The 22,925-nt window shown below is 45.3% G+C and overlaps 1 protein-coding gene across 3 annotated transcripts; it reads left to right on the forward strand.

Annotated features, from left to right (window-relative positions):
* The first annotated feature begins 1,093 nt into the window (after window positions 1–1,093).
* LOC127692509 (nuclear body protein SP140-like protein) lies at window positions 1,094–20,988 on the forward strand. 3 transcript variants are annotated; one of them, XM_052192906.1, is made up of 6 exons: window positions 1,094–1,299; window positions 9,004–9,160; window positions 9,995–10,163; window positions 12,237–12,317; window positions 19,863–19,967; window positions 20,535–20,632. In XM_052192906.1, exons 2-6 carry the CDS (start codon window positions 9,005–9,007, stop codon window positions 20,594–20,596), a joined length of 573 nt encoding a protein of 190 aa, XP_052048866.1. In that variant the 5' UTR covers window positions 1,094–1,299; window position 9,004; the 3' UTR covers window positions 20,597–20,632. The 3 variants fall into 3 exon arrangements, with proteins under 3 accessions (XP_052048866.1, XP_052048865.1, XP_052048867.1); XM_052192905.1 differs by having other exon boundaries at window positions 1,104–1,299; window positions 20,594–20,988; XM_052192907.1 differs by having other exon boundaries at window positions 1,105–1,299; window positions 9,004–9,043; window positions 20,594–20,988.
* The last annotated feature ends 1,937 nt before the right edge of the window (window positions 20,989–22,925 follow it).

Genomic DNA, 22,925 nt, shown 5'->3' on the forward strand with positions numbered 1-22,925 from the left:
GTTGCTGTAATGTGCCTGCCAGTCATTGATGCAGAAAAAATAACTCCACTCAGAGCAGGGTTATGCTGACCACATACCCTGTTATGTTCTGTACCTTATAAGGCTTGTTAATCTTAAGAAATTCCACAACTATAAGCTTCAGGTTGGACCCACCAAATTAAAGGTCATTATGAACTATCATGTCTAAAAAGGCTCGAGTTGGGGCTGACCACTGGGCAGCACTTCCAGCTCCTGCCTTGTGGAGCTCACTGTGGGTTTTGCAGTTTTAGTCTTTATAAGCTGGCCCTGGGAAATGTCTAGTACGTATCTTTGAGCTGTCATCCTGGTTGATCAGTCATGGGGTGTGCTCCAATAAGTCATCCCAGTTTAACTGAGATCAGTGTTTCTGTGGTTTGTAGGGTGACTCCTGGACCCCAACAACTTGCTCCACTGTAATTTTATATTAGTACTCTCTAGATGGGCAGACGGCCCATTGTGTGTGATCACTTACTAGGGGAGTGTTTTGATGATATTTCCACAGAGTCTGCCATTTCTGGGTGTGGTGATTTGAGTGAAATTGGGCTGAGGTGGCTGGGTGTGAGGTCTCCAGTCTAAGGTGCTGTTTCGGGGAGGGTTAGATGTGGTGTTCGTTGAGGAAGTACATCTCGAAGATAAGCTTTGGGGTTTCGAAGCCACACACCATTTCCAGCCCCGCCCACCCACTCCTGCAGCTAGAGATTCGAGCTCTGTACTTTGCTGTACAGATTGTTCCTGTACCGTGACTGCCACTGGTTGCTACGATTCCCTGCCATGTTGGACTCTTAACTCTCTGGAACCGTAAAAGCCCAAATAAACTCTCCTTTAAGTGGCTTTGTTCGTGGTAGTTTATCACAGCAGCAGAAAAGTACCTGCTACAGGCCCCATCTTCAAAATATTTCATTATGTATAAAACAAATACCACCACATCTCCAAAAGTTGTCAAGCTAAACATGATTGTGGTTCAAACAGTTCAGGCTCAAGGTCACCTAACCCGGAAATTTCTAAAGGTGACCTGCAGTAACAAAGTGCTACCACCAGAGGGCAGGATAGACTTTGCAGAGACCGGAGAGAGGGAAAGGGGTACTCAAGTTCTCCAGGGAAAGACGCCGCGGGGGTAAATGCAAATTTCACTCAAGTTTTCCCTAAACCCACCCCAGCTCAAGGTCCCAGCTTTCACTCTGCTTTCTGTTCTCTGTATTTGCCATTGACCAGAATTGACAACGACGCCCGCCCGCCGGGAGGAAGGCTGAAGTGTCCTCTGCCGAGTCCCCCAGACCCAAGGTGGCTAACTGGGATGGGGAGGAGGTGGGAGGGTGCTTGGGATGAAGTGGGGGGAGAGGATAGAGGGGGGCCTTGACTCCCAGAGGACTCCTTAAGCGAGTCTATGAAATAGTCAGATACCAGACAGGTTACTGCACCACAGAAAGCAAACTTACTAACGAACAAGAGAGGTGCTCAAGCATCCTTTTGGAAGGGGGTGGGGGAGGGGGGAGGGATAGGCAGCCTGTGCTTTAGGCGAAGGGATGGAGGCTTGAGACAGTTTCTCCAAGAGAGCTGACTTCTAGCTTCCTCTCCTGGCACGAGACAGTCATTCTTCTCTGATGAAACTCCTAGGAAAGCACTGATATGTGGTAATTCTCTCGAAAGATCTGCCTTAAGGCAGAAGGGGGCTTTCAGAGAAAGCCTCCCCCAGCACGTGCTCATCTCAAAGGGTTCCAAAGTGGTACACTTGGCCGGTCCCGTACTCCTTCCGGTTAGAGGCTCAGGACCGGAGTCATTTACTGACCAGCCTCGGGACTCCCTCCACCCGCCCCCTCGCCTGAGGTCATCTCCTCCTGGGAGGGAAAGGGTGGAGTCTGCCCCCCAGAGGGCCACTGCTGATTTCCCCTCAGTGCCCCGCCCTGCTCCTCCAGGGGTGGGGCGGGGCTGTGGTTGTTGGGCAGGGGTTGGGAGGTGAGGGGCAGGCAGTGAGGTACCACTTGCTAGCCCCTGAAGCTGTCTATATGTAATTCTTTATTTTTTATCTCAGCAGCGGTGTAGTTTGGGGTGGACTCACCAGAGTTCAGGGAAGGGCTTCTTTTTTCTAGAGGAAGAGCTGAAGGCTAGGATGAAGGCTTAGCACTTCCTCTTTACCCAAGTTTAATTCTTGGTTTCATTTTCTATTAAACTGTTAAGTTTCAAAAGTGTACACAGACCCTGATTTTCCAGCCCACCCCCTCTCCACACCCAGTTGTGGCCTAATTGAGGGAGGAGGCAGAGACCCCCGAAGTCCTTCTTGGCCAATACCTAGCATTATTTTTTTGGGGGGGGGGCACTTTCTTCTTTCAATATAATCCGGCAGAACAGAAAGCTGGGGTGATGTGCCAAGACTTTGCTCTGACTGGGTCCCGTTTTGTCTTTGTCTGGCTACGTCCTCTGTCAACACTGTCCAAAACGATGACAGATTCAACAAAACTCCTATAGAATTTTCAACAGCCCTTCCCACCAAATTCTAATAGTTTGGGTTTCCCCCTACCCCCAACAAAATGGAGGCACTGAACCTCAAAGTCATACAGTACTGAAGGGGTCCCTGGGGAGCCAGGACAGTCTTAGGGAAGAATACAGAGAGATGAATGAGTCATACGTTCTTTCTTTCTTTCTTTTTGTTTGTTTTAAATATAAAACATTGAACTCGTCAACTTTATTCTTTTTATACAGTAGTTCACCAAATACACATTGATTTTTTTATTTTAAAATTGGATTATTCGTTTATTTAAATTGTTAATTTTTATTTTTTATTTGATATATTCTTTATTTACATTTCAAATGATTTCCCCTTTCCTTGATCCCCCTCCCCACAAGTCCCATAAGCCCTCTTCCCTCCCTCTGTTCCCCCATCCACCCCTTTCCACTTCCCTGTTCTGCTAGTCCCCTACACTGCTGCACTGAGCCTTTCCAGAACCAGGGGCCACCCCTTCCTTTTTCTTGGACATCACTTGATGTGTGGATTGTGTCTTGGGTATTAGCCCTCTGTCAGATGTAGGGTTGGTGAAGATCTTTTTCCAATTTGTTGGTTGCCGATTTGTCCTTTTGACGGTGACCTTTGCCTTGCTATCTCTGAAACATTCTTCAGACCTACAGTTATCAAGGCAGTGGGGCGCTCTGGCATGGGCGCTAACAACCGGATTGAAGAGAGATAGTCGGGAGACGCATGCGCAGACATAGTGGGTTTTCAGCAGGGATGTTAAGACTACATTGAAATGTTTAATGCTTTTGAATCTCATACATAAGCACTGTATTTACATCGGTCCCAGTCTACCCCCCTTCCCCTTCACTCTCTTGCAAAGCGGTGGCCTCTTCCTCTTTCGTTATTTTTGTTATACTTACACAATGTATGTGTGTGTGTGTGTGTGTGTACACGTGTGCACAGCCTGCTGAGTTCCACTAGTGTTTCTCCTATGTCTATGTGTATAGAGGACCACGTGGGGATAGATGCTCTATCAGGGGACTCATCCCTCCTGTGCAACCTTGCAGCAGCTCCTACTTGCAATTCTTGATGCAGGGATGGGGGAGAACAGTTACACATCTACTCACTCCAGACAGGGAGCCGCTGCGGGTCTGGGGCCATTCAGAGATTCATCAGTCTCAAGTTCTGGCTTTAGTAAAGTAAAAGCTTCCGATTAAAACAAACAAACAAACAAACAAACAAAAATGTTCAGGATCAAGCCAGACAGAGTTCCCCAGGTCAGGCTCTATCTATGTTAGTTCAAAGATTATAAAGGCCAAAACCATACAGTTGTGATTTGGGGGCACCAAATTAACTCACATCCTGTCTGTGAGCAGACAAGGCTTGATTTTGTAACAGATGTCCAGCAGGTACCTCAATCATCCAAGCAAGGGTTTTAACACAAAAGTGGGATTTAACAGCCTATTTGATCTTGTGACCCCATTGCTTTGTGGGAATAGCTGAGGAGATGAAATATTTTGGTAACAATCAGCAGGTTTATGGTCTATCTCAGGCTAGCTGACAGGGTACATTCAAGGTAGGAGAAACTTCCTTATGGCTTATACAAGCTCAAAACAATTTTGCATTTACAAGCCTTGCACAGCATATTTATCCTCTAAACACAATGTCACCATTACAGAAACCGTGACAGACCAAAGTATGAATACTACCAATGTCCAGCTTGGCAAACCAACAAGTTTTATTGGGGTTATTTACAGGAACATGGGTGAGGGGTTACTTACAGGAACAGAAGTGACTCAAAGCTGTGTCACCAAATACCACCCCAACAAAACCAACAGCTCACAAATCTAGGAATCTGGAACACACCGTACAGCCAGCAAGCAGCTCAAACTGGTTGCACAATATCCTTTCCTGGTGCCTGGGTTGGTCTAAACCTCGACCAGGCAGCTTAGCTGGCTTCTGTTTCTTCAAGGAATCTCAACATCCATTCTTTGCTGCTTCTCTGCTCTGAGAATCTTCTTAGCAGCTTGCCTTCACTAAGGACTCTGAGCTCTTGACTTCTTAACTCTGGCAGAGAGGGGTCCGAATGGGTCTGGTCAGTTTCAGGGACTTCCTGAAGGTGCTGAATCGTTTACCTTCCTGCTTGAGGATCATACTGGCAGGTACCGGCAGGATGGAATGTTTCAATCTCTGAGGAAACTGCTATACAGTTTTCCACCCCTTTCTTCTCTCCTCATTACATTCTTTCCACATCATCTCTTGCAATGATCCCTGAGCATTGGAGAGGGTGACTACACATGTCCGTCCACCTATGCCACAGTAACAAGTCACTTGTTACCTGGAGCTTTACCAATAGTAATGAGTTGGAGCTGACAGCAGCAGGGCCTATGGTGCAAACACACACATTTAGAAGGCAGTTGAGCAGGCACATCAAACCCATCCAGAAAACCCATAGAGAAATTGCTTTTCCGTCCAGGCATCTGACCTCCTCAGCTGCATTTTTTTTTTTATATTGGCCAGATGTGAACTTCCTTTTGTGGACCACTCCTTAAATCTAATTGGAAGGTTTTTATCCATGACAGCTGAACCGCCATTGCACAATCAGGCACATCCTGCTAGAAAGTCGGTATTTCAAAACGCAGGGACAATAGCCAAGCAGAAGTGGTGGGTGGTAGTTCTCCACCATCAGCCTGTGTGAGCCCCTTCCGATCCTATGGAAGGCAGCCAGCAAGATGTGAGTTTCTGGTTATGTCACAGCTGAAATTCTCATCCCATAGTCAAAGCACAGAGCCTTCAACAATAGGGTCCTATTGTTTCATCCTGGTATACAGCTAACTGCTGTAGCAAGAGCCTATTTAATCCGAGGACCCTCAGGGGCCTCACTCACCGGGAGGTAGCCCATCCTGGTTCGGAGGATTTTCACTCCCTTCCCACCGGTGTAGGGCACTGCTTGGATTTAAGCTCTTCAGCTGTTGGTTCGAGCACTGACATTAAAGGACATTGGCCCTAGAACCGCCGGCATGGTGTGGGTACTGCGGCTTGCAGAGCCCACATTTCACTATCGTAAGCATGTATGCCACCTCTGTAGGGTTTGATTCTGTGCAACATCAAAAGGAGTTTGGCCTTTAATCTAGATATGCTTTTATCGGATGTCATTTTTACAGTCATTGGGGTGGTGGTGGTGTGGAACAAGTTACGGGTTCTGTAAGTGTCACAGCTCTGAGGGGAAAGGCTTTTGACGCTCTTACTGTCAGCTTCAACTCATCAGTAGTGATGACTTGTTACTGTGGCACGGTGACCTGTTTCCTAGCCATAGGTGGACATGTATAGTCACCGCCTATGCTCAGGGATCCCCTATTCCCTCTGCCTAAAAACCATTAGATTACATCTCTGAAACTAGCCACCAAAGTTATTCCCGTGTTTGGCCACTTCCTCTTCCTGAGGTTGACTACCAAGGCCCAGCTGTCCAAGTATTGAAGTCCAGCAACCAAAGCCCCCTTTGGCTCACCTGATTAACATGCCCAGTAAAAATTAAACACCTCATCTTAACAGGTGTTCCCCTTTAACCACTATAAACTCCCATTTTCCTATGGGCCACACCTGTCTCCTCTCTATCCAGTCCTTTCCCTCTCCCTTGTTTCCATCCCCCTCCCCATCCTCTATCTCCTGTCTTTGTCTCTCTGTCCCATGGGCGGGGCTTGGATTCAGGTCTTCACGTTTGTATGGTAAGCATTTTACTAATGGGCCACCTCCTCAGCCCTTCTTCTTCTTCCTTTGAATGTTTTTATTAATATAGTTAAATCATACATAGTAGTGGGTTTCCTGCATTTCATCATATTCCATATCTCACTAATCCCTTTCCTCTTCCCAACCAGCTCACTTCTCTTTTCATGTCTTTTTGTGACGCAATCAGTTTCACTAAAGTTGTGTGCAGGAGCACATGGGCCTGATCAGTGGTTGTACCAGTAAAGAAAATGTCTCCCCAGTTCAAATACTGACCAAGTATCAATCCTCAAGGTGGGAGGCCCATCATGAGTTCCCCAGCTTCCTTGACAGGGTGTTGAGGACTCTGATCTTGTGGAGGTCCTGTGTAGGCAGTCATAGCTGGCCTTCTACTATCCAACCAGTGGGCTCAGTGTTGTGGCACGTGGGGTTCACTGCTGATGACTGGTGACAATTCTCCCCCAGCAACCGTCAAAATGCCTTCCTGAACTGTGAAGGCTAGCCAACTGGGAGGAATCTCCCAGGCCAGGTTCACCTTGGGTTCTCTCTGTGACCAGGCTCTTAGTGTCTTCAGCGATAGGATCTTACCATCTAGTTCTCGTGGACAAGCGACAGGATTGGTGCTGGCTGGCATTGCTTTGAAGGTTGCAGAGGCCTCTCTGATCCATAAGTCATTGGTACCAAGATTTTTGCTTACTAACCTATAGCTTTCAGGAATGCCTTTGTCCACCTACACAGGGCGCTCTGTTGAAATAATTTAACTTCTGATTAGTTTAACAAGTATTGGTTTCATTAGTCTCCTTCCATACACAGTCTTACGTGACCCTCCCTCTACCCCTCTCCTCTCTCCAGCTCCCAACACTTTCCAGCCCCAGGACCCCTTCCGGTTTTAATTCACATTGTTCTACTACACACAGAGACACGCAACACACTGTATTGCAATCTTTTTTTTTCTCTCTCTTTTTTTTCTTCTGGTTTCTACTCTTTCCTTAAAAATTTTAAAAGTCTTAAAAACAAACCCAAACAGGGTCTTTATTGTCCAGGCTGGCCTTGAACTCGTGGTTCCTCTGCCTCAGCATCTCAGTGCAAGAACTACATGTGTGTACCACCATGTCTGCCTTGTGACTTTCACTTAGTATTTCCACACACTTTTTGATAGATTTATCTTTAATGGTGATGGCTTTTGATACCTCTGGAAATGGTTTTTTCTATTTTTTATTTCAACTTGTTGCTTGCTCATAGTTAAATATACAATGGATTTTAGCATATTGGCGTTAAATCCAGATAATTTGCTGAAATTACTAATTAAGTCTGTTAGTTTGCTTACAAATTATTTTAGCTATTCTAAATATACAACCCCCTATAACAATAGTAGTTATAGTTATTTTTTTTCATCCTCTTGTTCCTCTTTCTCCTCTTCCTTTGTCTTCTTCTTTGTCTTCTTTTGAGATAGGATTTCTCTATGTAGCCCTGACTGTCCTGGAACTTGACCTGTAGACCGGCCTGGCCTCAAACTCAGAGATCTGCCTACGTTTTCTTCACAAGTGCTGGGATTAAAGGCATGCACACCACAACTGACTCTTTCTTTCTTTCTTTCTTTCTTTCTTTCTTTCTTTCTTTCTTTCTTTCTTTCTTTCTTTCTTTCTTTCTTTCTTTCTTTTTGAGTCAGGGTTTCTCTGTGTAGCCCTGGCTATCCTGGAACTCACTCTATAGACCAGGCTGGCCTTGAACTCAGAAATCTGCCTGCCTCTGCCTCCCAAGTGCTGGGGTTACAGGCGTGCACCACCACGCCTGGGTAGTTATTTCTTTTAAGGTTTCTTTAACATTTTCTTTTTCTTTCCTATTGTATTGGCTAGACTTTCCAATCCACGTTGAATGGAAATAGTGATAGTGGGTACCTGTGTCTTGTACTCAGCTTGAGTGGGAAAATATTTAATAGTTTGCTTCCAAGTTTAATGCTTGTCAGGATTTTGTTTGTGAGCATGCCTGCATACTCCATTAAATTAGTTCATTTATTTTCTAAGTTTTTAGTTTTCTGAGAGTTAAAATTACAAACAAATGTTTAATTTTATCGACTATCTTTTCTGGGCCTTCTGAAGTTAACATTTTTAAAATAACATTTCTTTTGGTATGATGATATATATATATATATATATATATATATATATATATATAGTCTTTGACTCTTTTTGAATGTTTTTTTAATTTTTATCTTATATGCATTGACCTTTTTCTTGTATGTATGTCTGTGTGAGGGTGTCAAATCCTCTGCAGCTGGAGTTGGAGACAGTTGTGGGCTGCCATGTGGGTGCTGGGAGTTGAACCTGGGTCCTCTGGAAGAGCAGACAGTGCTCATAGCCACTGCGTCACCTCCAGCACCATAGTCCTTGAATGTTAAATGCTAACTATATCTTGCATTCCTGGAAAAGGTTCTCCTTGGTCATGTGTTATGCCTTGTAAATGTTTTTGGATTGGAATCACTGTTTTATGTTGTGTTTCCAGTCTGCATCTGTAAAAGATACTGACAAGTTACATTTTATTTTATTTTATTTTTTGCATCTTTTTAAATTTGAGTGTCAAGATTTTTCTGTCCTCCTATAGCAGGTTGGGAAGTCTTTCTTTCCTTTTCTTCTCTTCCTCCTTCTTCTTCTCTTCTTTGTTTACTGGCAGAGTTTATTTGAGTTTGGTAGTTTATTTTTTAAAACCATATGTGTGACGTCATTTGGGTCTGGACTTCTTTTGTCGGAGAGGCTGGGAAATGTGCCACAAAATCCTCATGTTTATTTTCTCACCAAGTTCTCTCTTCTCCACCTTAGCATGTTTGAAGTGATCCAGAAAGAGGAACGTTTTAATGAGGTATTTTTAAATTACTTCAAGGAAAATAAGATAGAAATAGCCCGTGCCATCACCAGACCGTTTCCTTTCCTAGAGAGCCTCAGGGACCGCTCCTTCATCACAGACAAAGTCTATGCCGTAAGTGACGTGTGTTCATCACCCCACCACAACTGAGACTGTTGACTGGCATCTGCCATCCTGGATGCTAGGTTCTCTAGTTGGCTAAAGCTCGGTATACCTTCCATGGGAACACCCTTTTATCGTTGTTAACTATTCCATCATGTAGAAGGTAACAAGCCACTTCAGCTCCTAACTGAAGGCACTGAGGCTGATTTGAAACAAGGCTGGGGTGTAAGGTGACTGAGTAGCATTTACTGTGTTCTAAAACCCTCCTTATCACTGTGCCCCTGTCCCCAAACGCCCAATGTGCACACAAAATAAAAAAAATGAAAGAAAGAAGAAATTGCTCAGTCCCACCAATGGATACTGATTACTGACTTAAAATAAAGCAAGGTTGAAATAACGAAAGAAGGAGAATAATATACTATTACCGGGGTCTCCGGTTTGTCAATTCATGATTTATAGGAAAAGAGGGACAGGAATTGGTGGGAAAAAGTAGATTGACTTATAATTCTGGAAAGAAACCCCGTTTTCTGAGAAAGAAACTTCAGTCCTTCCTCATTCTGCCAATAGCAAAGTTACAATCTGTTTATTAAAAAGATAATGCAGGCCAGGAAATATTCCTGTGGAAGTTTAGCGGGGAGCTCATAAGTTATGAGAACTGAGACGTAAGTCTTTCTCTTGGGGCAGTCTCTGCTCTGGCTCCAAGCCCCGCCCCCCCCGCCCCCCTCGCCTGGGATTTCCCAGGGAAACTAGAACTCACGAGTCCCCCAGGACAGTATGTCATTATAGCATCTACCTGTGTCCGATGAAACTACGCTTTGACACAATCTCTGTTGACCTTTTTAAAAGGATTCGTATGAAGCCTACAGGAACTTGGTTCCTGTGGAGAAAGTGGTGTACAATGTTCTCAGTCACCTGGAGAAGTTATCTGACTCATCGCTTCTATGGGCTCTGTTTAGCAGAGTGAACCTGAAGGAATATCCTGCTTTAAGAGAGATTCAAAAAAGCTTGGAAATTGGTAATTCCTTTTCTCACCTCCCTTTTGTAGTGAAGTCCTAAACAGACCTTGACTCTATCAAATCCCCTCCAACCCTCCCAACTGGTCCCTTGTTCTTCACTGTGGTTTTTGTCTCCATCTTCTTCCTCCTCCTTTTTTTAACCTACAGAACATTTAGTGCTGCTCATATGTACATAGGTGTGGGGCATCCACTGAAGTGTGAACAACCTACCAGCAACCACTCTCCCTGAAGAAAAAAAAAACCCCGACTCTCTCTACCATAAACCATTCCCTAGCCGGTGGTGGTAGCACAAGTCTTTAATCCCAGCACTTGGGAGGCAGAGGCAGGCGGATTTCTGAGTTGGAGGCCAGCCTGGTCTACAGAGTGAGTTACAGGACAGCCAGGGCTACACAGAGAAACCCTGTCTCGAATAAAACAAAACAAAACAACAACCAAACCAAACCAAACCAAACCAAAACGATTCGCTGCCAATAGTAACTCAGCTAAGGGCAGAGCCTCGTGAGTCCCGCCCACCAGTGCTGAGAAGCTGATTGGCTCGTTCTTAAGCAGATCTTGTAGGGCAATCGCTGCTGCTCTGTGACTGTGAACCTGGCAGTCATGTGATATCCGAAGACAGCATTTCATAGGTTTCATAGCCGTCACCCCCATTCTCCAGCTCTTAAATTCTTTCTGCCCTCTATTACTCCCCGAGACTTAGAGTGAGGGATTGAAATAACTGTCCCACTTAGTACAACTCTATTTTCATTTATTTAATCTGTATAGCTAAATTACTCAGCGTGGGCCATTGCCCAAACCGGGCGTTGTGGACAAAACAACGCTAATGCTCTGTCTCACCTTGTGGGCGGCCTCCCCAGTTCTTTTCATGAAATCTTGGCGTTTCTTTCACTTCTGATTTAGCTCTCGAAGCCCCTTTTTTTCTGTTTGTGGCTGAACTGCCCTGGGGATGTCTGTCTGGCTCGTTCCTGTGCTCTCCGCTCATCCTTCTCCCAGGGGAGCTCAGCTCCCCTCTTTGCTGGCCCCATCTCTGAGGCTCTTGATCTTTAAGAACAATAACCTACGTGGGTCTGTGACCTTATTCACCTGACTCCACAGGAAACCCTGTTTCTTCCCTGAGGTTTGTAGAGCCCTACCCTTGAACTGAAATAAGATTTCATTACACTTAATTGAGCAACTAATTACATTTTCCCCTGGATCTGAGGACCGAACCCAGGACCTTGTACTTGCTAGGCATGCTCTTAACCACCGAGCTAAGTCCCTGACCCCTAATTAATTACTTTTTATGATGTCTCCACTGTGTCATTATCCTTAGAACCCAAGAGAGGAGCTAGAGAGGCGACTCAGAAGCTAAGAGCTTCTGCTATTCTTGCAGAGAGCCTGAGTTTGATTCCCAGAACCTACACTGGGTTGTTCCCAATCCCCTGTAATTTCAGCTTTAGGGTCAACACCTTTTTCTGGCTTCCACAGACACCTACATACATAAGCACATAGAACACATACTGTCAAACATAGACTTTAATAAAAACAAAACAAAAACCCAACCCCCCCCCCCCCAAATCTCAAGAAGTTTATTGTCTATAGCGGTGGTTCTCAACCTTCCTAATGCTGCAACCCTTTAATACAGTTCTTCATGTTGTGGTGAGCCCCCCCCCCCACAGTGATTTTATTGCTACTTCATAACTGTAATTTTACTATTGCTATGTATAAGACCATTTTCATTACTGACAGTCTTAGGGAGCCCCCCCCCCCCCCCGTGAAAGGGTCATTTAACTCCAAAGGGGTTGTGAACCACAGGTTGAGAACCATCAGTTTATAGATTTTCCCCCCACCCTCAGTGCTTTTATTTTCTTTCTTCTCTTGGCTACCTTGTAGAAAGGGACAAACTATATTCAGCCATAAAAGCCATCAATACCCAGAGTGACCCAAGGGCCTGAACTTTCCACTAGACTATGAAAACTCACAGATGCTCCATCCGTGTGATTGTTCCCACTGGACTCCAACCCCCCAGTCCAGGGCTTGAGGTGATGCTCTGGTCACTGAGCCGCAGGGACTAATGCTTCTCTCCCTCTGCTCAGAGCTGCAGCATGGATGCTCTCCCCAGAGGAGTAAACAGGAAGAACAGAAGCGTGCCACTGTGCAGCCGAGATACGAGCAAGGTACTTAGAACGGGGTGAAATTGGTGGACACCAGAGCTACAGTGTGTGTGGGGATGGTGGGGGGATGGGGAGTGTGAGTGGGGGATGGACAGTGCTGTGTAGAGAACTCTGAAGGGGTAGTAGAGGTAGATGATGGGTGATGCTTTTTTTTAAAGACCTATTTATTTTATTTCATGCGCATAAGTGTTTTTACTTGCATATCTGTGCACTGTGTGCCTACCTGCTACCCACAGAGGTCAGAGGAAGGGGTCAGAGCCTCAGCATCTGGAGTTACGGACACTTGGGAGCCATCATGCTGGTGCTAGGAAGTGAACCGGGACCCTCTGCAAAAGCATCAGGTGCTTTTAACCACTGAGCCGTCGCTCATCCGCACTGCAGCTTTGTGTGGAGTTACAGATGAGCTGATGGGGTTGAGACACATTCTTCTCAGTCACGGTGAGCTTAGACTGTGTCTCTGAGAGTGGGTCCCAAGTTAAGGATTCTTTAACGGAGAGCTGCGAATGGCTGGGAACTGTGGGTCAATGATGCATGGCACCGGAGGAGAGAGGATCAGTACTGGCAAAGGTGATTGGTGAATCTGCAGAAGAGGCGATCAGTGATGGCAAAGGTGATTGGTGAATCTGGACGGAGGGCTATTGTTCAAGAGTGGAAACAGAGGCAGGAGCATGGCAGTCAAGGAGACACAGAGACGACGAGGAACGAGCTGCAAAGTCCCACTGGAGAGACGGGAGAGATAGAAGATGGGTGACCCTCAAAGCTGGCGAAACCAAAATGTACCAACACCTCCTTGTGAGAGAAGCCATGGTGCTTACAGATGGGCTCCTGATGGAAGCTGAGGAGAAAGAGGGGAAGGAGGAAGACATGAGTGAACAGGGCTTGCTGGGGTCCTCAAACAGCCATGTTTTCTCCTGAGGTGCAGCTCATCCTAGCTTCTGACACCCAAGCTTAGAATGGCCATGCTCTCCCAGTCAAGGCTCCTTCCATCTCTAAAAGGAGGAGAGGTTAGACCAGCTCCCTTTCCTACAGCTGTGTGAGAGACAAGGCAAAGGACTGGGTAACTCTTACCTTTAAAAATTACCTTTAAAAATTGTTGCCGGGCGGTGGTGGCGGAAGCCTTTAATCCCAGCACTTGGGAGGCAGAGGCAGGTGGATTTCTGAGTTCGAGGCCAGCCTGGTCTACAGAGTGAGTTCCAGGACAGCCAGGGCTACACAGAGAAACCCTGTCTCGAAAAACCAAAAAAAAAAAAATTTTTTTTTGTTATTTTTATTATTGTGTGGAGAGATGATGGGGGCGGGGTGCAGGGCACACACACCAGTGTGGTGTGAAGCAAGTGCTTTGCCCCAGGCCATAATCATACTGTAAAGGTCTGAAAATCACTGAAGGAAGAACCCCAGACTCAGATAGTATGCAAAAACACAGAGCATTTATTCTGCAGACACAACCAGCAAGTGGGGGGGGTCAACTATTCTCTAAAATGGAGACCCCAGACAAAGGTGCATAGGCCTTCATATAGGGAACTAGGGGAACTCTCTGGAAGGATTAGGTAATTTAAAATTTCACTGGTGGATGCTAAGGGCTCGCAGGTGGTCAGTGGTCTGCATCCCTATGTTATGAACATTTAACCGTGGGATGAAACAGGGCTGCCCAGCTCGTATGGCCCATCCTGAGAGAAGATATTTGCCCATTTTTGTGGTTACCCCCATGCTGTTCTCTGGGAGGGGGTTTATAGTCTGTTCTTAGAGCTGGTGTCTTATGACTCAGTTTCTGGGACTTATGATCTATTCCTGAAGCTGGTGCCTTTTTACCGCCTTTTTTTTTTTTCTTTCTGAAATCAGGCCAGGTCCTCAAATGGAGCCAAATGGGGTTTATGTTGCCCTTTCAATACTAGCTCAAATCTCACATGATAAGTGACTTGTGTTTTAGATCACTCTGTGGAGGGAGGAGATATTTGTCTTCCCCTCCTCTGCCCCTCCCCCTTTCACACACCTGAGCCAGCCTTGAGCTGCTAGGATGTGAGGAAGTCAGTGGAGCCTGGGAGGCTTGACTGAGCAGGGCTCCAAGGACACAAAAGAGGAAGGCAGCATATCAGCAATCTGTGCCAGAGGAAACCCAGTCATCCAGTGTTGCAGAGATAACCTTAAAGATCCACCGTAGGTTGAAGCACCAGCCAGTGACAATAAGACCGTCTAACACCTGGGAGAACTAGATGGCTAAAGGCAAACATAGGAATGTTACTAACAGAAACCAAGGCATTATGGCAGCATCTGAACCTAATTCTCCAACATTAGCAAGTCCTGGATACCCCAACACACCAGAAAAACAAGATTTGGATTTAAAATCACTGGTCATGATGCTGGTACAGGAACACATGAAGGAATTCTTACTTAAAGAAATTCAGGAGAAAATGGATCAAAAATTAGAAGCCCTTACAATGGAAACACAAAAATCATTGAAAGAAATTCAGGAGAATACAAAAGCCAATAAGGAGGAAACGCAAAAAATCACTTAAAGAAATACAGGAGCACTTTGATCAACAGGCAGAAGTCATGAAAGAGGAAACACAAAAATCTCTTAAAGAATTAGAGTAAAACACAAACAAGCAAATGACAGAACTTAGCAAAAACTTCCAGGATCTAAAAACAGAAGTAGAAACAACTAAGAAAGCACAAAGGGAGACAACTTTGGAGATAGAAAACCTTGGGAAGAAATCAGGGACCATAGACACAAATATCAACAACAGAATACAAGAGATAGAAGAAAGAATCTCAGATGCCGAAGATACCATAGAAACCATGGACTCAACAGTTAAAGAAAATGCAAAATGCAAAAAGCTTGTAACCCAAAACATCCAGGAAATCCAGGACACAATGAGAAAGCCAAATCTAAGGATTATAGGCATTGATGAGAGTGAAGATTTACAACTTAAAGGGCCAGCAAATATCTTCAACAAAATTATGGAAGAAAACTTCCCTAACCTAAAGAGAGAGATGCCCATGAATATACAAGAAGCCTACAGAACTCCAAACAGACTGGACCAGAACAGAAATACCTCCTGTCACATAATAATCAAAACCCCAAATGCACTAAAGAAAGAAAGAATACTTAGGGCAGTAAGAGAAAAAGGGCAAGTAACATATAAAGGAAGACCTATCAGAATTACACCAGATTTCTCACCAGAGACCATGAAAGCTAGAAGATCCTGGGCGGAGCTCAAGCAGGCTCTAAGGGAACACAAATGCCAGCCGAGACTACTATACCCAGCGAAACTCTCAATTACTATAGATGGAGAAACCAAGATATTCCATGACAAAACCAAATTTACACAATATCTTTCTACAAACCCAGCCCTACAAAGGATAATAGGGGGAAAACACCATTACAACAAGGGAAACTATATCCTGGAAAAAGCAGGATATTAAGCTTCTTTCATCAAACCCAAAGAAGATAACCACATAAGTATAAAATTAAAATCAAAAATGATAGGAAGCACTAACCACTACTCCTTGATATCTCTTAACATCAATGGACTCAATTCCCCAATAAAAAGGCATAGACTAACAGACTGGTTACGTAAACCGGACCCTACATTTTACTGCATACAGGAAACACACCTCAGTGTCAAAGACAAAAACTACCTTAGAGTAAAAGGCTGGAAGACAATTCTACAAGCAAATGGTCCCAGGAAACAAGCTGGAGTTGCCATTCTAATTTCAGATAAAATTGACTTTCAACCTAATGTCATCAAAAGAGACATGGAAGGTCACTACTTGCTGGTCAAAGGAAAAATCCAACAAGAAGAACTCTCAATCCTGAACATCTATGCCCCAAATACAAGGGCACCCTCATTCATAAAAGAAACTTTACTAAAGCTCAAAGCACACATTGCACCTAACACAATAATTGTGGGTGACTTCAACACTCCACTTTCACCAATGGACCGATCAGGAAAACAGAAACTAAACAGGGAGACAGTGAAACTAATTGAAGCTTTGAACCAATTGGAGTTAACAGATATATATAGAACTTTTTATCCCAAAGCAAAAGAATATACCTTTTTCTCAGCACCTCATGGTACCTTCTCCAAAATAGATCATATAGTTGGTCACAAGACAGACCTCAACAAATATAAGAAGATTGAAATAATCCTATGCCGCCTATCAGATCACTATGGAGTAAAAGTGGTCTTTAATAACAGTAAAAACAACAGAAAGCCCACATACACGTGGAAACTGAACAATACTCAATGATACCTTGGTCAAGGAAGAAATAAAGAAAGAAATCAAAGATTTCTTAGAATTTAATGAAAATGAAGGCACAACATACACAAATCTATGGGACACAATGAAAGCAGTGCTAAGAGGAAAACTCATAGTTTTGAGTGCCTCCAAAAAGAAATTCAAGAGAGCATACACTAGAAGATTAAGGGAACAACTGAAAGCCCTGGAACAAGAAGAAGCTAATTCACCCAGGAGGAGGCTGTCTCTTTAAATCCGACCCTTCGCTTGCTCTGTTGCCTGCCTGCTGCTCTCGTCCTGTCTGTAGGTAAGGGACAAAAGGGACCCAAGAGTGCCTTGGTGAGACCACATAGAGGCTGAGGATGGAGCACAGAGAGATGAACCATCAGGTAGTGAGCTGCGGAGGTGAGCTCAGCCTTTCCCAGCTCGGCAGACATTGGTACGGAGGTTATCGTTATATTAACGTTATATCGTTATATTATCGTTATATATGGTTAAAGTCACCACTGAGGCGTGGGAATGCGTGTGATCCTCAGACCGACATGTAATAAAGATCACAGTGGATCATCTCTGGGAGGAAGAAGGGAGGGAGGGGGACCAATGAGTGAGATAGGAAGAGAGCCACCTAGCCCCAAAGTGTGTGTGTGTGTGTGTGTGTGTGTCCTGATTACCTCTGTTTCTTGAATACAGGATGTGTTTATGTATGGTGCTGAAACTGCCTAGGTGGGGAAGCAGGGTTCCTAACACCCAAGCCTTTGACTGACAGCTCCACCCTGCAGTAAGCCTAAACTAGCATGTTACACTAGTTAGTCTGCAATGTGATTCAGGGCCAGGCATCACTGCTGGCCCCTGGGCCTGACAGGGCTGTCATCCTGGCAGCTACATCTGCTCCAGCATCTGTGGCTGCTGGGGCAACCCTTATCGCCATAACAACCATAAGCTCTCCTTCATTCCAGAGTCTGCCTCTTCAGCTGCTACTCTAGATGTCCAGCTTCAGCCGGTCTTGAGTGGCCAGCTGCTGTAGCCACTTAAGTGACTGCCATCACAACCTCCCAGCTTGGCAGCTTAACATTGTTGCCAAGGTAACCTGTGCAAACAGCTTCTGGGACATGATGCTTCAAGGGCAGGAGGACAGGCGGCCAGCCTCCCTGCAGGCCCACGGTAGATTTTCCCTTAGCCCGCTGGGGTGGTGAGCACAGACTACCTTCTCAGCTTAGGTGTAGTGCACCAAACTACCTACGCTCAGCCTCCTCAGCACAAACCTTGCCTGCTTCACGCGCTGCTCCTCCTTCTTTGCCAGTGTGGGCACATGCCCAGGTCTCCAAGCAGTGAGCCCAGGAGTTCCTTTGAGTCCTTTGTCCTCAGCCTCCAGGCCCTCCCAGTTACCCGCTCTGGGAAAGTGACCTGGCTTGACTGTATCATGAGACCTGTCCCATGGGCGGGCAGAGATGGCTCAGTGGTTAAGAGCACCGACTGCTCCTCCAGTTCAATTCCCAGCAACCACATGGTGGCTCACAGCCATCTGGAATGGGATCCAATGTCCTCTTCTGATGTGTCTGAAGACAGTGACAGTGTACTCAAATACATTAAATAAATAAATAAACAAATAAACAAATCTTAAAAAAAGCTGTTCCATAATGTTGGCACAGTGATATTGTTGGTGTGTTTATGTGGAAAACTTCAAGGCCAGCAAGATGGTGCGGTAGGGAAAGGGACTTGCCATTAAAGCTGATGACCTGAGTCCATTTTCTGGAACCCACACGCTGAAAATTGAATCCTGACTCCTAAAAGTTGTCCTCTGACCTTCACAAGTGCACCGTGGCATGCTTTCTCTGTCTCTGTGTCTCTCTAGCATGTGTGTGTGTGTGTGTGTGTGTGTGTGTGTGTGTGTAAATTCTAAAAATAAAAGCAGTTGTAGGAGTTACATTTATGCAGATAGTTTGTCTCTCAGTATCCACGGGGAATTAAATCCTCTTCATGGATACCGAAACCCACAGATGTTCAAATCTTGAATGTAACCTACACACCTCCCCTTGTTACTTTCAGTCATTTCTAGCTTGCTCACAATACATAAGCAATTATTCATTGCCTTGTTCCACCGTTTAGGAGATAATGACAAAAAAAAAAGTGTTCTTGCTCAGTGCAGATGTAATATATTCTTTTCAAGTGTTTTTGTTCCATGGCTGGTTGAATCTTTGGATGTAGAACCCAAGGATAGAACAGTCCTAAGTATTACATTGAGAACGTCAGGTCTTTTTAGTTTGTTTGTTGTTTAGAGACAGGTTCTCTGTGTGGCCCTGGCTGTCCTGGGACTTGCTCTGTAGACCAGACTAGCCTTGAAATCAGAAATCCACCTGCCGCCGCGGTGGTGGTGGCGGTGGCGCATGCCTTTAATCCCAGCACTTGGGAGGCAGAGGCAGGTGGATTTCTGAGTTCAAGGCCAGCCTGGTCTATATAGTGAGGTCGCAGCCAAGGCTATACAGAGAAACCCTGTCTCAAAAAAACCAAAAAAATAAAATAAATAAAATAAAATAAAATAAAAAAATAAAAAAAAGAAAAAAAAAAGAAAATCCACCTGCCTCTGCCTCCTGAGTGCTGGGACTAAAGGTGTGTGCTACTGCTGCCTGACAGGAAAACTTCAGGTCTTAATAGAGTTAAGGAGTAAGTTAATTGTGTTAACGAATGCAAACATAAGCTGAGATAATTATCAGTTGGTAAAGGGGAGGGGAAAAACAAAACCAGAAAAGATGGAGTCAAGGGAGTCAAGAACTTGAGGGCTGAAGAAGGGAAGGTGTATTGTAGGGCAAGGGAGAAAGCTAAGTGGGAAAGGGTGGTTCATCTGTTCATTCATTTGTTCATTTATTCCTTTCTTCCCTTCTTACCTCCTTCTTTCCCTCCCTCCTTCCCTCCTTCCTTCCTTCCTTCCCTCCCTCTCTCCCTACCTCTCTTCACTCCTTCCTTCCTTCCTTCCTTCCTTCCTTCCTTTCTTCCTTCCTTCCTTCCTTCCTTCCTTCCTTCCTTCCTTCCTTCCTTCCTTCCCTCCCTCTCTCCCTCCCTCCCTCTCTTCCCACTCTCTTTCTTTCCTTCTTTGAGACAAAGTCTTATTATATGTAGACCCGTTGGCCTTGAACTCATGACTGATCCCCTCCTGTCTCATCCTTCCAAGTGCTGGGATAACAGGTATGAGCCATCACACCTGGATAAGGTGGCAAAAGTTTATCACTATGCTTGTCCTCTGTAGTCAAGTGTCAGTTGTTTTTCCAACGGAGCGGATGAGGACTCTTCACGTAGCATTCTCTTCTTTTTCAGGCACAAACCTGTGCACACATGAAAACTGGACACAGCCATGCTTTGTGAAACAAGAGAACCTACAGGAGCCAGAGACACGGCAGAACCAAGTGGATGAGATCATTGGTAAGGATAACTTAGGATGCCCATGGTGATAGGTGACCCTTGTAAGCTAGAGTGGAGGTGACTGACTGAGGCCATGTGCAGAGTCCAGCTCCATGGCTCTGGGAGCCCCAGGCAGATGCAGGAGCCCTGGGTCCTGCCACTGCTTTGAATAGGAAAGCAGGTAGGCAATGGGAGAGCTTTTAGACATCTGGGGGAGAATAGTCACCAGGAGATATAGTAGACAAGGAAGCCAGGTGTGTGTGTGTGTGTGTGTGTGTGTGTGTGTGTGTGTGTAGTGGGGATGGGAAGGAGAGAAAAAAAGAGGCAGAAAGCACTGGAGATCCACAGAGTGAGAGAGAAGGAAGAGTTAGGAGCCCGCAGAGGCAGAGATAAGCAGAGGCTGCAGGAGGGAGGAGGAAGAGTTAAAAATATGGAGAAACGACAGGCAAAGTTTTGAGACAACGAAAGCCAGGGTGGCATCTCTCAAAGTAGAACACTCAGAAGGGACCAAGTGTAGCGAGAACATCGCTCCCTAAACATTACCCAAGCTTCTGGATCTTTCCTGCTGTCTGCATCCTGGGATTCCAGCTGAATCAGCTTTCTGGTTGTTCACTGAGAGCCCTACGGGGTTTTCTATGGCTGTGCAGTGATCAGCAGTGACAGCTCAGAGTGCAGCGATGAGGATGAGGAGGACCAAGTCCCGGGCACCTGGACTCAGGAGGCAGATGGACAAAGAGGCTGAGGACTCTGTCCCCCGGGCTCCAGAACGCAGAGCTTCTCTCAGGATCTCACACCTCCTGTGTCCGGACTAACCACTCTTGGAGGACATCGAGGAGTCCACGGGCTCAGTCTCTGCACCTTATGTTTTCTGACACTTGGGAAGATGTGGAGAGTGTAACAAGGTCCCAGACCTTAGCACAGCTGACTCCATGCTGGAAGAGCCAATCAAACTGTAAAATTCAGTATGTGGGCAGCACCATCTGCCAAAATAAAAACAAAGGCCCAATCCCCCATAGTTCTGGGAAGGTCTCTAAATACACTAGCCTTGCTAATTTGGCATCTGTGGTTCTGCTTCTTGGTAACTGCTCTTGTTAACTGAAGTGTGTCAACTCAAAATATAGTTTTTGTGCTTAATAGTTTACCTTGAGAAAGACTTGGGGCTACCCTGGTGATCTGAACACCCAGTCCCTGGCTGGCTCAGAAAGACTTTCTTTCAGTTTTGTCCCAGCAGCCTTCTCTGGTGGATGGTCTCTCTGACCCACAACAAAGAGGGTATAAGACCCCCCCCAAAAAAACCCAAGGGTGTTCCAGCGCCCCAAGCCTAGGAAGGCTACACCCATATCACTCACAAGAAACGCAAGAAACAGTCTTGATGCAATTAGCAAGAGGATTTTTAGTCCAGAGGCTCTGGGGTCCACAGTTGTACACTGCTCAGGGGTAGAGAACTGTGGGACCCTGAGCAACTGAAGTCAGGGGTATTTAAAGGGGAAAAATCACAAGGCAAGGGGTGGAGGACAAATCATGCACAGAACGGGAAGCACAGAATGAGAAAGTCAGGCAATAGTTTATGCCTTAAGGAAGGTTCGAGATTATCTGGAGCAAACATCCTTGGGGCACTGTAGAGTTAAACCTTGGGCCAGTCATCAGATGTGTCAAGAATGTGATGAGCTAGTTCCCGGGACAGGGTCGGCTATCTTTAGGATAATGTTGAGGGCAACAGTCTCAAGCTGAGGGCAGAAAGGCAAGTTGCTCAGTGACTCAGTGCTGAGGGTCTAAAAATATTGAGTTGGGGTTTCTCAAGGGCAGGAAATATTCTCCAACTTTGTTGATATACTGATGGTAGAGTAAAAAGAAAATGGTGCATTTACACGTTTTGCTTTATTTTTCCCTTTCACATAGCCATGCCTATCTGAAGCATAATACAATATGTATTATATTTGGCCTTTCTCCCCATTTCTTTGCCTAGAATTCTGGGTGATATATTTGTTTGTGTATACATATGTGTGTGTGTGTGTGTGTGTGTGTGTGAATGTATAAGAGGATGAGACAGGAGATCAGCCTGGGCTACAAAGTGATATTACTGGGAGTCTCTGGATCAGGCATTTCCAAGCATGTTTTTCAAAGAATTAAAGAAGCAAAAACAGTACAGTATAAAGAAAGCAGAAAGCATAGAATAGGTCCAATAGAGAGCATTGGACCCAGAGCGAGCATCTCTTCTACAGCATCTAACCACTGCCCAGGGCTTTCCGGGCCAAGGAGAAGTCGGCTGACTATGGCCAACTAAGATCGTTGGAAGCTACAGGTCAGCATAACCAGTTAGTATGTTAAGACAGGTGTGCATCGTGATGTAGGTGAGAGCCCCAGGTTATTGATGGAGTTGCTGGGAAAGGGCTGTACTCATGTAACTCAGTGCAAGCAGAGTGCCTAGTCGCTAACTGTTCTCTATATAACCTATCTCAGTAAGACCCTGTCTCAAAACAACACAAACCAAACAAAAACAATAAAAATAAAACAAAGAGTTTCTTTGAAAATATAACCACATGGCTAGAGGACTAAATCTTTCATTATTACACTTTTTTTTTAAATTAGGTATATTCTTTATTTATATTTCAAATGTTGTCCCCTTTCCTGAGGGGGACACTCTCAGCCAGCCATTGAACTGAGCACAGGGTCCCCAATGGGAGAGCTAGAGAAAGGACCCAAGGAGCTGAAGGGGTTTGCAGCGCCACAGAAGAAACAATATGAGTCACCGAGTCCTCCCAGAGCTCCCAGGGACTAAACCACCAACCAAAGAGCACACATGGAGTCCAACCAGAGAGCACACATGGAGTCCAACCAGAGAGCACACATGGAGTCACCCGTGGCTCATTATTACACTTTTGATGTGGGTTTCTGAGAGTGGCCGAGGCTTTCTCAATGCTTGGTAAGGTTAACTCTTAGAACCCAGTGATTGACAGTCACCGAGGTCACCCTGAACCT

Source organism: Apodemus sylvaticus, chromosome 9 (genome assembly GCF_947179515.1).
Source record: "Apodemus sylvaticus chromosome 9, mApoSyl1.1, whole genome shotgun sequence".
In the NCBI taxonomy this organism is placed as follows: Eukaryota; Metazoa; Chordata; class Mammalia; order Rodentia; family Muridae; genus Apodemus; species Apodemus sylvaticus.

Bases quoted from the DNA above. Each gene is read 5' to 3' on its own strand.
- LOC127692509 (XM_052192905.1), top strand. From the start codon at position 9,005: ATGTTTGAAGTGATCCAGAAAGAGGAACGTTTTAATGAGGTATTTTTA. The intron at 9,161-9,994 runs GTAAGTGACGTG...CCTTTTTAAAAG, and splicing joins TCACAGACAAAGTCTATGCC to GATTCGTATGAAGCCTACAG. The intron at 19,968-20,593 runs GTAAGGATAACT...ATGGCTGTGCAG, and splicing joins CCAAGTGGATGAGATCATTG to TGATCAGCAGTGACAGCTCA.